The sequence below is a fragment of the Bidens hawaiensis genome, unplaced genomic scaffold (genome assembly GCF_021521415.1).
Source record: "Bidens hawaiensis isolate Kalapana, Puna unplaced genomic scaffold, B.hawaiensis_p1.1 tig00005663_1, whole genome shotgun sequence".
NCBI lineage: Eukaryota > Viridiplantae > Streptophyta > Magnoliopsida > Asterales > Asteraceae > Bidens > Bidens hawaiensis.
Genome location: NW_027491369.1, coordinates 510,566 through 523,470, shown reverse-complemented (window position 1 = coordinate 523,470; position 12,905 = coordinate 510,566). Strand labels below are relative to the sequence as shown.

Below are 12,905 nucleotides of genomic sequence, written 5' to 3'. Positions count from 1 at the left end.
TCGCCTTCGCCGTTCCTCCGCCGTTGAATAAGGTTAGAGATCTGGTGAATAATGCTCAGAGAGAAAGAGAGAGAGGTGGATTTTGATATGTATTTGATTGTGTGTGTGTGTGTGTGGAGAGAGAGAGAGGTGAAGGTTGGTTGGGTTTTGTGATAAATAAGTGAAGGTTGGGTTTTGTGATAAATAATTCCTATCACACCACATCACATCACACCACCACCCCTACCAAATTCCATCAAAGTGTGATGGATTTAAGGTTGGTGATGTGACACATCACTATTGGGTGTGGTGTGTGAGGAGATTAGCACCACCTCTCCCCCTTAAAAGAGTGAAAATTATTGTTGTGTTTTGATTAATTGCATGTTCTATAAATAATAAAAGAGGCTATTTATTCATTGTTATGGGTGTTCATAAAACTAATTAACAGTTAGTCTTTTTTGCTTCTAACATGTTCTCTTTAATTCGAATTTATAATTTGAATGTTCATACACTTTAGTTAATATCTATATTTGATTCATCCTTGAATCTGAATATATATATATATATTGCCGTTGTTTATTCAATGTCTAAGATGGCCGAGGCTCAAAATAACTCTTTTAACACCAACGTGGGAATTCATGGTTCAATATATTGCCCGTAAATTTTATATACTTTCTTCAGTTCACTTAAACATAACTAAAAAAGTGAAACAATAGATAACATTGATAAAAATATAAAAATAATAAAAAATTTTAAAAAAATGTTAAAAGATATAAAGGGTTGACACTACCAATCCTAAAATCTACTAGGTGACTATGAGTCTTGAAAATGACTAAATCGTTTCATTTAAATGTCAAATTTGAATGCCTGAGTTCACACCTCACACTCCTTCATTTGTACATATATATGCCCATGTGCTCACAAAAGTACACCTTCCTCCTCCAAGTTCACATCTCAATCTATATTTCTCTCTGATCATATGTCAACATTTAACCATCTCTTAGATCTTCAACTACATGAACAAGTTTGTTATGTGCATTGTGGTTTCTGCACCACAGTTTTACTGGTAAATTGTTTCATTTCAATTTATTCACTCAACCAAAATATTAGGGTTTAATATTGTTTAACTTCATTATTTTATCTATTTTATATCTAGGTTATTGTCCCAAATAGTTGTTTATCCACAGTAGTTACAGTCAAATGTGGCCATTGCACAAGTTTTCTTTCAGTCAACATGATGAGATCAAATTTTCATCCTATTCATTTCTTTTCTTCTCTTCATAACCAACAAGAGGTGTGTTTTTTACATGTCTTTTCGGTATATTATTATTTTCTTTTATCATATCTTATGTTGAAAAGCATCAGATTTTATGTATATATGTGTCTATCACATGCAGCCAATGGTGGAAGCTTGTGAAGAAGATCATGATGAACTTCCTATACTTACCTTGAGCAAACATAACTCTTCCTCTCTCAGTTCATCAATTGAAGACGACAACGATGATGATGACGACGATCTTGAAGCAGTAAACCATGTCGTTAACAAGCGTAAAACTTTGCTTCAATCTTGTTTTATATTTATTAAGGATTGAGCTTTATAGGTATCTCAAATGATAAAAGGTTATTATCTGATATTTGAACACACTTAATATAACTTATGTGTATATTTGCAGCCCCGGGAAAGAGGCAGCGTGCCCCATCCACATATAACAAATTCATCAAGTAAATAACTGATTAAGTTCAATAGTTGTTTCATGTTGATTTATATTATTGATGGTTAATTAACTCTAAAATGTACATTATCAGAGATGAGATCAGAAGGCTGAAGACACAACATCCCAACATGTCTCATAAGCAAGCCTTTAGTGCAGCTGCCAAAAATGTATGTTTTTTTTTCTCTCAAAGAAGTACAAGTGTACCTTTAAGAAAATAAAATGTTAATAACACACATCATGAGATAGATCATGGATACCATGAACTAAGATTAATTATGTGAAGTTTGTCTCTTTTTTCAGTGGGCTCATTCACCACACATTCTACAGAATGATCAAGAAGACAAATCAAAGGGCTTAGGTGGTGAATCAACAGTGATGGTTTAGAAGCTTGGGTTGGATGCTAGCTAGAATGCTAACAGCAGGACATCATGTTATGGAGTAAACGATCGATAGCGACTTAAGTTGTCAAAATTTTCTTGTGTGTATAGGTTTGTCTTGCTTAACATATTACTTATTAGCATGTCCTATGAGAAGTAGCTACCATTTATGTTTCGAGCAGTAATATAATTTAGTTTGTGGGTCTATGGTTAAAATCAAAATTTTAAGTTATAACTTATAAGTTTATCATGAGAAAACCCTTCAAAATTTTTCATTTTCTGAACAAATTTTCAAAATATAAAGTCGTTTCGAGACTGTAAGTGTCAAATTAGTGTCAAATTAGTGGCACGTTACTAGTGGCATAATGTGTAAAGGAGATGATTCATTACAGCTTAGTTTATTAGTAGTGTTTTATACCACAAAGATGGGAACATGGCTTTCTTTTGCAATAACTTGCAGGCTCCTTCACAAGGAACTGATTTCTTAAAAAAGAAAGTATTTTAGGCATTCTCTTGAGGCAAAGAAAAGCCCTTTAAATGACATTTGTGTAACTGACCCCATAGAGGTAAGAACCATGAGTAATTCTTTCCATTTTAAGAAGGTGGTAGGGGTTCTATAATGTACAAATTATTGATCTTATGAGGCATGTAGTAGCTGGCTAGCTAGATGCTCTTGGGGTTTGAAGTGGTTGTGATTCAGAGCTTCAATTCTCAAATTTATGAGTGACAAATGATTGACAAAACCTTCTTGATGTGACATTAGTTTGTAACTTAAATCAATAGCTTATTACTTGTATTTATTGTTAATTGAGATGTTAAGGTTACAATTTTACAGTTTTAAGACAACACTTCGAAAATACGTTCTTTTGGAAATATCATATTATAGCTGAATATGCATTTGAAAAAACTTAAGTAAATAATCAAATTACCACTCCAACATATAAAAGATATATAAAACTACAACCAAGCGTTTATATTCCTTAAACCCTAACTATAACTCCATGCTTTACTAAATAGGTAGACCTTTTGGAGTCATGGACTCGTGGCCATTGTTTGACAAGTTGGTTCATTGGGTTTGATCGACCCTTTGGACTAGAGTTTTTCTAAGAATGATGGTTCTATTGATCGTTAAGTATCAAATCTATGACGCTAGTGGCGTTCGGGCTTGCATATATAATGTCTTATTTCCATTGATATCTCAAATGATTCCTTCTCCCAAATCTTTGTGTTTTATGAACATATCCTGTAAAATAAATTGAGAGATACCAATTGAGCCACTGTTTGTGTGTTTTATCTCGACATTAAATTCTATAGAAGCTAGAAATTGAAAAAAAAAAAAAAACAAAAACCAAAAAAAAAGAAAGAAAGAAAAACAGAAGTGTTGATTGGGCACCCATTTAAAAGAGATTAGTTGATGAATTGAAAGAAAAGAGTCCAAAACTATATAAAAAAACAAAAGAAATAAAAGCTGAATAAGAAGAGTAATTAACATACTGATAAAAGGTCTTGAAGGAGCTGTAGCATTGAAATATGCTTGAAAGAATTCTGTGTTTTCTTTCTGTAGTCCTCTCCACACTGTCAAATGTCGATGAATTCGTAAACATTAATTTATGAGGATTAATTTCTCAGTGTTTAAAATTAATTATAACAATATTAATCCCAAAAGGATACAGATAAATAAATTACATATATACATGGTTTAGTTTCACAAGTTTGTAAGAGTAGTAAAAACTTAATTAATTTTCCTAAACGAATGAAAATAAAACTAAATTTAGGTTCACGTCCGTATAAAGTTCATTCAAATTAAACACCTAGACACGAATACACGATATTTTAGATGCGCTTGTGTGATTGGTTTGGATCATTCGGTTTATTGTTTTTGGATCAATTCATATGAAATATAATTAATAGGTTATGTTTTCATAGGGATTAAGTATTAAAAAGATTAGTATTTGTAATCTTTAGTTGTTTGGTTATTAACTGCCGTTCATCAAAATCATAGTTGCAAAAAGATACAACAGTGAAGAGATTCAAGCAAATTAAGAATAAGGATCACGAATAAAGAGTTATAAAGGTATATAATTAACTTATGGTTCGGTTACAACTTTTATGCTCTTCTAATGTTTATACAAAGTACTCCATTTTCAAGGAAGAAGATATCATTGATAGCATATGTCATCGATCTATATGATCATGAAAGATCTCGTTGTCAACTAGGATTTAAGTCACACATATAGTGATATAGATCAATTTCATAAGCAGATTTCTTAGGAAAGACACGACTTCACCTATATATGTTCACTATACTACACCAATTACAACAATCAAGAATGTCTCGGGTGTTGCTTGTCTATATTTGGTTGTTATCATGTCCAAGAATTAAGGTTGTACGTTGGAACATTGAACCAAGTGTTAAGGCTTAAGAATACTAACATACTTCACACAATTCTATGTCATTTCAAGCATACAAAAGTGATGATCACATGAATTATTAAAACAAAAAAAAAACCAACATTCATATATGCTAGCTATAGAGCTCATTGAAATCTTTTGAACTTAAAACAACTTATTCGTAACACCAAAATGTAATCGGCAAAGTTATGTATCGATAAAAAACCTGTAAGCATGATGATGGGGTGAACACATGCATGTTTCGCAAGAGCCCTAATGCACGCATCTCGGTCCATTTTCAGAAGCAAACACCTTTCTATAAGATGTTGAACCTACATATATATTTCATTATCCAAACCTAGCTCATTAATAAATTATATATATAATATATACCTGATCATAGTAATATATATATATATATAGCATGTATATATACATACCAGTCTAATATAAGTAATGGGGTGGCAATGATAACATGGCTTGTAACTATGATACCTACACTTCATGGTTCTTTGTTTTTGAATATAAAAATGGACAAAGAAACAAACAAATAGAATGAAACAAGTATGTTCTATATTAGAAAATAAAATGTTTGTGTCGCTATGTGTGTGTGTGTATATATGTATATAAGTGATGTGTGTACGTTATCTTGGAGATATCCAAGTGAAAGGAGCAAAAAGCAGCAGGAATCCAAATTAGAGATTCAGGCCATCTCCTTGGAGATAAGAGAAATCTATTATTAATTTCCCAATTCAATTCACATGATCATCATTGGCTACCAACACGCCATGTGTTTTCAAAATTAATATTGACAACGTGGTTTCCTTTGCTACACGCATTTCAACTTTCAACTTTCACTCCACCCATAACAAATTACCATGCTAATAAAACTACATGTCGGGTCGTGTTTGTGGTATGGCGAGTCTGATACGAACCCGAAAATCGTGTCGGACAAGTGAAGCCAAACCTGACACGCATATTCTCAAGTTGACTCGTACACAACCCATGACCCGAAAATATTTTGTTTTTTTATTTTTACTTTTTAACATATTAATACTTTAAATTTACAGTTTTACATCTAAATATACACATTTATGTTAAAAAAAGGATTTTAATTATAAAATATTGTGTGAATTTCCTTTTTAGTTTTAAATTTGGGCAAAAAATAAAGATACTTAACTTAAATTTCTTTTTCCTTGGTCCTTAGTTTGACTTAACCTTTAAAGTTCTTACTATATTAGAGCGTCCCCGTTAGAATTTCGATCCCTTGAAATCGGATTCTCTTAATTTTTAATTTCGTTTACATTCTAAAACCTCCCACGTCCCATAATAATAGTGATTTTTTTAAAATTATTATTTAGTTATATAATTTGATTTTCCTGTGGTTAATTTCAAATTCTAAGATTTGACGCTGATAAACTTGGATCGTTCTTATAAAGAATGTTTGATGTAATATTTATTTGTTAAAAAATAAAAATTAATTCTCATAATAAAGAGTGTGTGTTCAAGTTTTATGACAATACTTATGTTATGAGTCAATCAAACGTCAGAGCTTAAACATGAAAAATTAGAAGTGCATTAAACACTTATACATAGTGTAGTTTTATGAATAAACTTATACATAGCGTGGAACCGATGTTGGCAAGCAAAACTATCAAACTGTCATAGTAAAATTAGAAGTGCATAAAGACAGTATTCTATTTTGGCATATGCCATCTAGTCTATATGAACTAGATGTGAGTATGAATTGGTTCATTATGGGCTAAAGTTCAATCCAGAGACCACAATCATGTTTGGGTTTGGTTTTTTCAGTTATAGAATGCCACGATAATATATTGAGGGCTGAAAATTTGTCATGGTATTTTCGTCTATGTATATATTTTCATTAAGTTATAGGTCTAGTCCATTGCTTCTAATATGTATCATAACATTGGTACCAGAGCCATACGATTTGCAACCAAGTTGTTGATCATAACACAAAATCAAGAACTAGAGAAGACCATTAAAAGATCATGAACAAATTCATTGGCAGTCACGTCGGAGGGTTCCTTTGGCTACCATTAGGACCTTCAAGAATTGTCGTGGGCAAATTATGTGCGGCCCATTATTGGGCGCTTTAAAACTCCTAAGGACTATTATCACGCATTTGACATGTTAACAACATTACCACTTCGTAAGGCTATGTCATAAGCAAATTCTCACGCGGGTTAAAACTAGAGATTTAGCGACTCGTCAAAATGTTCAAACCAAGACCCTACGAGATGCCTATGGGTTAGCTCGGCTAGTGACTACGCACACCAATGTAAGCACTCCGATGGATCCAAAATACACACAACTATGACGATACAGACCCAAGCATTACGGGAGGTACACAACCACAAATGCTACTAGTAAGTAATAACTAATTTATCCCATTTAGTTATACACCAAGTCACCAAGTCCCCAACTACCAAGTGTTGCTTCCGGTCGAACCCTAACCTCTAAATGGTTATCGAGCAAGGATTTGGATGAAGAACGAGTAAAATTAAACAAGTTATGGCTAAAGAATTATAATGTAAAATTACCTTAGATGTTATAAATTAATATTACCCATGTTGGCACCCGTTTTACCCGGACAAAATCCTCAAGAAGTATTGTTCTTCAAAACTTCAATGGTTTTGAACTTGATGTAATTAATAACTCATAACACCACTAAAACTCTCATTAACATAAGATTTTTGGGAGTTACATACCTTATGAGAAGTACACTTCCACACTGACCGTTTTTACCATCTCGCAAACCGGACACACGCTTGTAAAACTATCACAATCTTTACACAAACTTAGGTGTCTACAAGGCATCACCAAAACCGACACTTCATTTTCCCTACACACTTTACAAGTAGACTTCCCGACATTGTTGGTTAATCCTAGGTAATTATTAGACGACACTTCAGCATCAGTATCTCCAAATCCTTCCTTAAACTGGTTGTCGTTTCCACGAGCCAATGCCTGTTGAAGATTCGTTTGCAGTAAGTTGACCATTGACTCGTTGTACTTGGCTTTGTAGTGCCAGTTTTGTGCTTCGTTTGCCACCTGTTTAATTCTCTCCATAAGTTCCTTGTTTTTACGGTTTATGTTTTCTATTTCAACGTCTCTTTCGTGTAGTTTATTCTCTACGCCTTTCTCAATAGCAGCTAGAAAAGAAGCCATGTGTCTCTGCCGTATGTCTCTCATCCCTTTCAACATCTTTTCTTTCTGTTAAACATCACTTAACGTCACTTTACCACAAGCCAAATTGCATAATAAAAATTATATACTAACATAGTACGTACCTGAATCATAATGAATCTTTCAAACTCTTCTTTGTGTTGATCAAGTTCAATTGAAATACTATCACCAATAGAAGACATAATTGATGGCGCTAAAGTCATACTAGCACTTGCAGAAGTAATTGACGAATTCCGTTCTTCATCATCATATGATAATTTTAAGCCGGTTGATACATGGTGTGGATTCAATATGCTTGAAGGTCGATCGGAATCATCATGATGATAAAAGTTGTGGTTTAGTGAAACCGGAAGCTTTTTTTGCATAAAATTAGCATCTATATCCCGTGTACGTTTGTTCGGACGAAAGGCAGGGGTATTTTGGTCATAATTTACTGCACCGTCAATAAAACAGAAAATCAGATTAACGTAACATCAATAGCTGTTGATTTTTAGAAGTATAGAAGTTCACCTTTTCCAAATAGCTGCAACTGATTTGATGCATTTGAAGGATATTGGAAAATGTTGTCATCGATAAACACAGGGACTAATGAATTGTTGTTACTTCCTCCCAACATTGTCTAGAAATATATAAAAACGATCTGCCTAAAGAAGAATAATGGCAAAAAGGAATCAGATTTTAAAAAGCACAAGGACTCAATGTTAAAAGCAATGCCTTTACACCTTTCAATACTAATGCACCTAGCAACATAAGATTCCCACAATACTTGAAATAATATGTGTCCAAATAACCTTTGCACATAGAATCATAACCGAAGTTTTATATAATTTACTATAAAACGATTACAATAAAGTGGCAGGCAAACGGGCAACAAGCTGCGCCGCAACCCCCTTTTGAAAAGAATTTAGAAAGATGCTAAACCTAGAATGGGAGCAATAATGCAGCTAAAGTATCAATGCATACCAAAATAAGATATGATGCAAAGCACTACATTGTCACTAAGAAGCAATGAATAAACACACCAAGAATTCGACTTTATCGCCTTCAAACGCATCATTGACAACCAAGATCGATGCTAAAAAATACAACTATAAACTATCAGGCATGAATCCTTCTATAGAAACCAAAACAATGAATAGCAGACCAGTGATTCAACTATCAAGCCGTATACATATCTACAAACATGGCACCTACAACCCAATCAGTCAAGCCATCGATCTTCAAATATTCCAAGCTCAACCACCTCCATACAAACTGATTAGATTCAGCGTCAATCAAAGTATCAAACGCTCCATCCAACCGTAACTGTTGGAAATCAAGCCCAATAACATGAACACGGAATCTGATCTCAACTAAGATAAACTCTTTTGCGTTTATTATAATTATTAACACACACCTACAAAGACCCCTAATTTATCTATTTAAACTTAATAACCATACCAATCCTTCTCGAACTAAACATAAACTCAAACTCGTAAACTCTAGACACTCAAACAAACTAGATAAATTTGTAAAACATTCAACAACTTTTTCTTTAACAGTGTTTGGAACCACCCCAATACATAAGTAACCCTTCAAAATGTCGATCGTCCATACTGATTTTGACCAGGCCCGGCTCCGAGAAAGCAAAAAAAAAATTGGGCCGAAGGTGAAAATTTTTTTGGGCCTCAAGTAAAAAAAGTTTTTTGTTGGGTTTAAAAAAATTTTTATTTAAAAATAGGATTAAATATGCGTCAAATGAGATTAGAACACACAACCTTTTGGTTGGGAGAAATACCATTTGCCACTAGACCAAATTATTGGTTATATTATTAAGTTTAAACAATAAATACACATATTGTATTTAATAAAAAAATAATAATTTAAAAAAAAATAAAAAAAATTTGGGCCTATCGGGTGTCGGGCCTATGGCGGTCGACCACCTTGCCATGGCCTAAGGCCGGCCCTGATTTTGACACTCCAGACTGACTCACCGATCAAGGAGGAAACCTACCACTATGGACCCCCCCCCCCCCAAAGTAGGTTTCGAACCCGAGACCATAAGATCTCAAGTCTTAAACATCACTCTCATCCGCCAGAAGGCCAATTGCTAAATTTGACACTTTAACCCCTTAAACTTTCTTTTTAACTCGTTTCAACGGTAACAAACACGTAATTAAAAAGATCAAGATCAGGAAACTCAAAATTCCAGATCGAACATTGCACATGAAAGTAAACAATTATTAGTCCAAATTGTAAAATAATAAAATGAACAGATACAAGTAGAAGATAAACATAGTCCAAATTAATACCTCAATCAATTAACAAAATAATACAAATCGAATATTACCGCAATCACACCCACATAAAATAAAAACAAATAAAAACCTTCACTCGATCTTACAAATTCGAAAAGTTTAAAAGCAATTGATGTATTATTATACCTGGATTGGGTTACATAAACTTACAAGAAAATATTATTATACCTGCACTTGATGAGAAATAAGTTAAGTGATCGGTGCAGCAACTGCGGCGGCGGAGACGGTGGTTACAGAAACGAGGGAAAGATGATGAATGGACGATGAGACCTGCTGCTTCTTCTTCTTCTTCTTCTCTTATTATTATTATTATTATAGGTAATAAGAAGTGTATATATATAAATAACGTATAGTTTTATTAATTTATAATAACTATTAATATTTAATATTAAATATTTATGACAGTCAGACAGAAATATAATAAAAGTAAATTTCTGGAATCACGCCCCCAGGCCCAGCTACTCCTCCTTCCTCATTCTTCTCTCTCTTTTTACCTAATTACCCTCCCTTGGACTTGTTTATGTGAACATCAATATTATTATATTTTTGGAGATTCATTTCACCCAAATCTAGTTTAGTGTTTATTTTCTGTTTTCCATCCTAATCAGGCTTAATTTAATTCGTTTCATATTTTGTTTTTTTGTTTTATGTTGTCTTACCAAATTTACTTTTCTAATGAATAAATATATATACATTTGTTAAGTTTCCAAAATTTTGTAGAATGATTATATGTTTATATGGCTAAGTGAATCAAGTTTTATAAATTAAAGTTGGTATAAATATGAATTTGGTATTTACACATATTGATTGAAATAGTTATACGAGTGAATGAGCTGGTTTAAGTTTAATGTCTAATTTCTTTATCGATTTGTCTAAAGTTTTGAATTTTTGGTGTTTGTGTACTTTCTAACGTCTTGCTTGATAATTTTATTTGGTAAGGTTTTTGAGTGTGAGGAAGTGTAACTCAAACATGTATTTACAAAGCTTTCGTAATTGTGCGTATTATTTAATAAGCCGTCTTTTTTAGTCATATTGATTTCATTGCATGGCAACGTCATGAATAACTTATATTTATATTGTAGGTAACTATCGTGACTCATTCTATAAAGAACGGATTGATTTAGAGAAAAAGAGTTGCGTACGAGTTCATTCATGTCAATTCAAGTTAGGAAACGTTTCGATTTGTAAGGATTAATGTGAGAGTGACAAGTGATAAAACACGTGGATGTTTATTGAAGAGTATTGAAGATTTATAAATAATATAAAGTATCTAGTATTTACGTTAGAACATGAATCATGAATTAGTAAACGATGTTTTGAAAGAAAGAAAAAACCAGTTTAACTGTCAATTTTATTTGTCAGTTCAACCGCTTGGTGCCATAATTAGTCGACCCATATAAGGGTTGTTCAAAAGTGGTTAACAGGACGGTACGGACATTGTTCAAAAGTGGTTAACAGGACGGTACGGACCGATTTAGACGCTAACCAACCAGTCCGGTTCCAAGAGCATTGTGTATACATACCTATTTGAGTAAATTCTATAGTCTTGATCAATGTTGAATCAACATATTAAAACTTTTATCAACTTTTCTGAGTTTATTCGTGCTCCATAATAATAATAATAATAATTTAATTTTCCTTGACAGAAACTTACATTTGCATGGTAATATATTAATGACCGGTCAAAATAAGGTTTCTATTAGACAAGTATTAGACAAGAAGGTAAAACATATTTAATTTAAAGATTTGCACAATCATTACATTTGATTTAGTATTAGGTGTATACAATAATTATGTAGCAAACATAACTACTACGCTTGTCACGTTACTAAAAAATTAATTGGCATATATATCATGATGGTAATTTTATGTCTATTATTATGTTTTTGTTATGGTTTTCATAACTTTAAAGTTATAAAATTAAAATCGTACACCGTATGAATGGTATTTGAGTTTGTTGAGTCTTTAAATAAAATTAACAAGCCAAATATGGTTGCCTTAATAGTAACATGCTAATCAAAGTCATATATTGAACATTGAATATAGCCACAACTATAATCTACAGAAACATGCATTGAACATAGGTGTTGCTTATTTAGCTTCATTAGTCTTCAAACGTACCCACAACTTTAACTTTTCAATCACATTAATAATTTACTCTATACCACAGTATTACCAACTAACATTTTATTTATTCATAATAACTTGATCATTCTAGATCATGCAGATAAAAGTCGTTTATACGACTTCATATGTACCGAATTATAGATTATGGTAAAGTTGTGGGAAAATCACATAAAAGAACAACTCAAGAAAGAGAAAATTCAAAGGTGCTAATTTATAATTTCAACTTAAGTAAAATTACAAATTATATAAATATTAGCTTGGATGGATTCATTTTATTAAGCAACCCTTGAATGTTTAGCAAGAGACTAAGAATCCAACTTTGATTGTATGTGTTAGATAAAATGTTAAAAGCTTGTTGAAAATATCAAAATATATGCTCAAGTGATCAGATTTGACTAGCACTAATAGTAAGTTAATATTCAAAGAATTACATCATGAACAATGATTAATAGATTGTTTAGAACATTCACTACCCATTTACCATATTAATTTTATCTTATAATTTAGTTGAAAATCATAACTTTCAAAATCAATCTCTCGAAAAAAATTGAAAAAAAACTATATTTCTTACCCTATTTTTATCTTACTCATATATGTTTATTTTATTATGTTTCTCGTTTTGTATGCATTCACATAAATTAAATGAAGGATAAATAGTAACTTTTCATATATGAAAAACTGATGTGACAGCTTTTTATAATAAAATGCTAAAGAAGTAAAATGATGATTTTTAAAAGATTTTTTATATTTTGAAAATAGACGCATATTTGATAGACGGGCTATGATGTGAAAGCTCTTAATGGTTAAAC

General features: G+C 32.2%; 1 protein-coding gene and 2 long non-coding RNA genes across 3 annotated transcripts; 1 reads left to right on the top strand and 2 right to left on the bottom strand.

The window, feature by feature from the left end:
* Positions 1-1,652: 1,652 nt before the first annotated feature.
* On the top strand, positions 1,653-2,192 carry LOC143630392 (uncharacterized). The gene is made up of 3 exons (XR_013153154.1): positions 1,653-1,701; positions 1,786-1,861; positions 1,995-2,192. It is a non-coding gene; the product is annotated as an uncharacterized LOC143630392 (long non-coding RNA).
* Positions 2,193-2,994: 802 nt separating this feature from the next.
* Positions 2,995-5,320, bottom strand: LOC143630391 (uncharacterized). The gene is made up of 4 exons (XR_013153153.1): positions 4,903-5,320; positions 4,689-4,794; positions 3,566-3,646; positions 2,995-3,314 (listed from the first exon to the last, which is right to left on the bottom strand). It is a non-coding gene; the product is annotated as an uncharacterized LOC143630391 (long non-coding RNA).
* Positions 5,321-7,138: 1,818 nt separating this feature from the next.
* On the bottom strand, positions 7,139-8,454 carry LOC143630390 (putative BOI-related E3 ubiquitin-protein ligase 3). Its single transcript, XM_077099422.1, has 3 exons — positions 8,183-8,454; positions 7,777-8,105; positions 7,139-7,699 (listed from the first exon to the last, which is right to left on the bottom strand). Exons 1-3 carry the CDS (start codon positions 8,286-8,288, stop codon positions 7,196-7,198), a joined length of 939 nt encoding a protein of 312 aa, XP_076955537.1. The 5' UTR covers positions 8,289-8,454; the 3' UTR covers positions 7,139-7,195.
* Positions 8,455-12,905: the final 4,451 nt, after the last annotated feature.

Coding starts and splice junctions, on each gene's coding strand:
- LOC143630390 (XM_077099422.1), bottom strand. CDS start 8,288: ATGTTGGGAGGAAGTAACAACAATTCATTAGTCCCTGTGTTTATCGAT. Junction 8,106..8,182: donor GTTGCAGCTATTTGGAAAAG/GTGAACTTCTAT, acceptor TTGACGGTGCAG/TAAATTATGACCAAAATACC. Junction 7,700..7,776: donor AAAGATTCATTATGATTCAG/GTACGTACTATG, acceptor GATGTTTAACAG/AAAGAAAAGATGTTGAAAGG.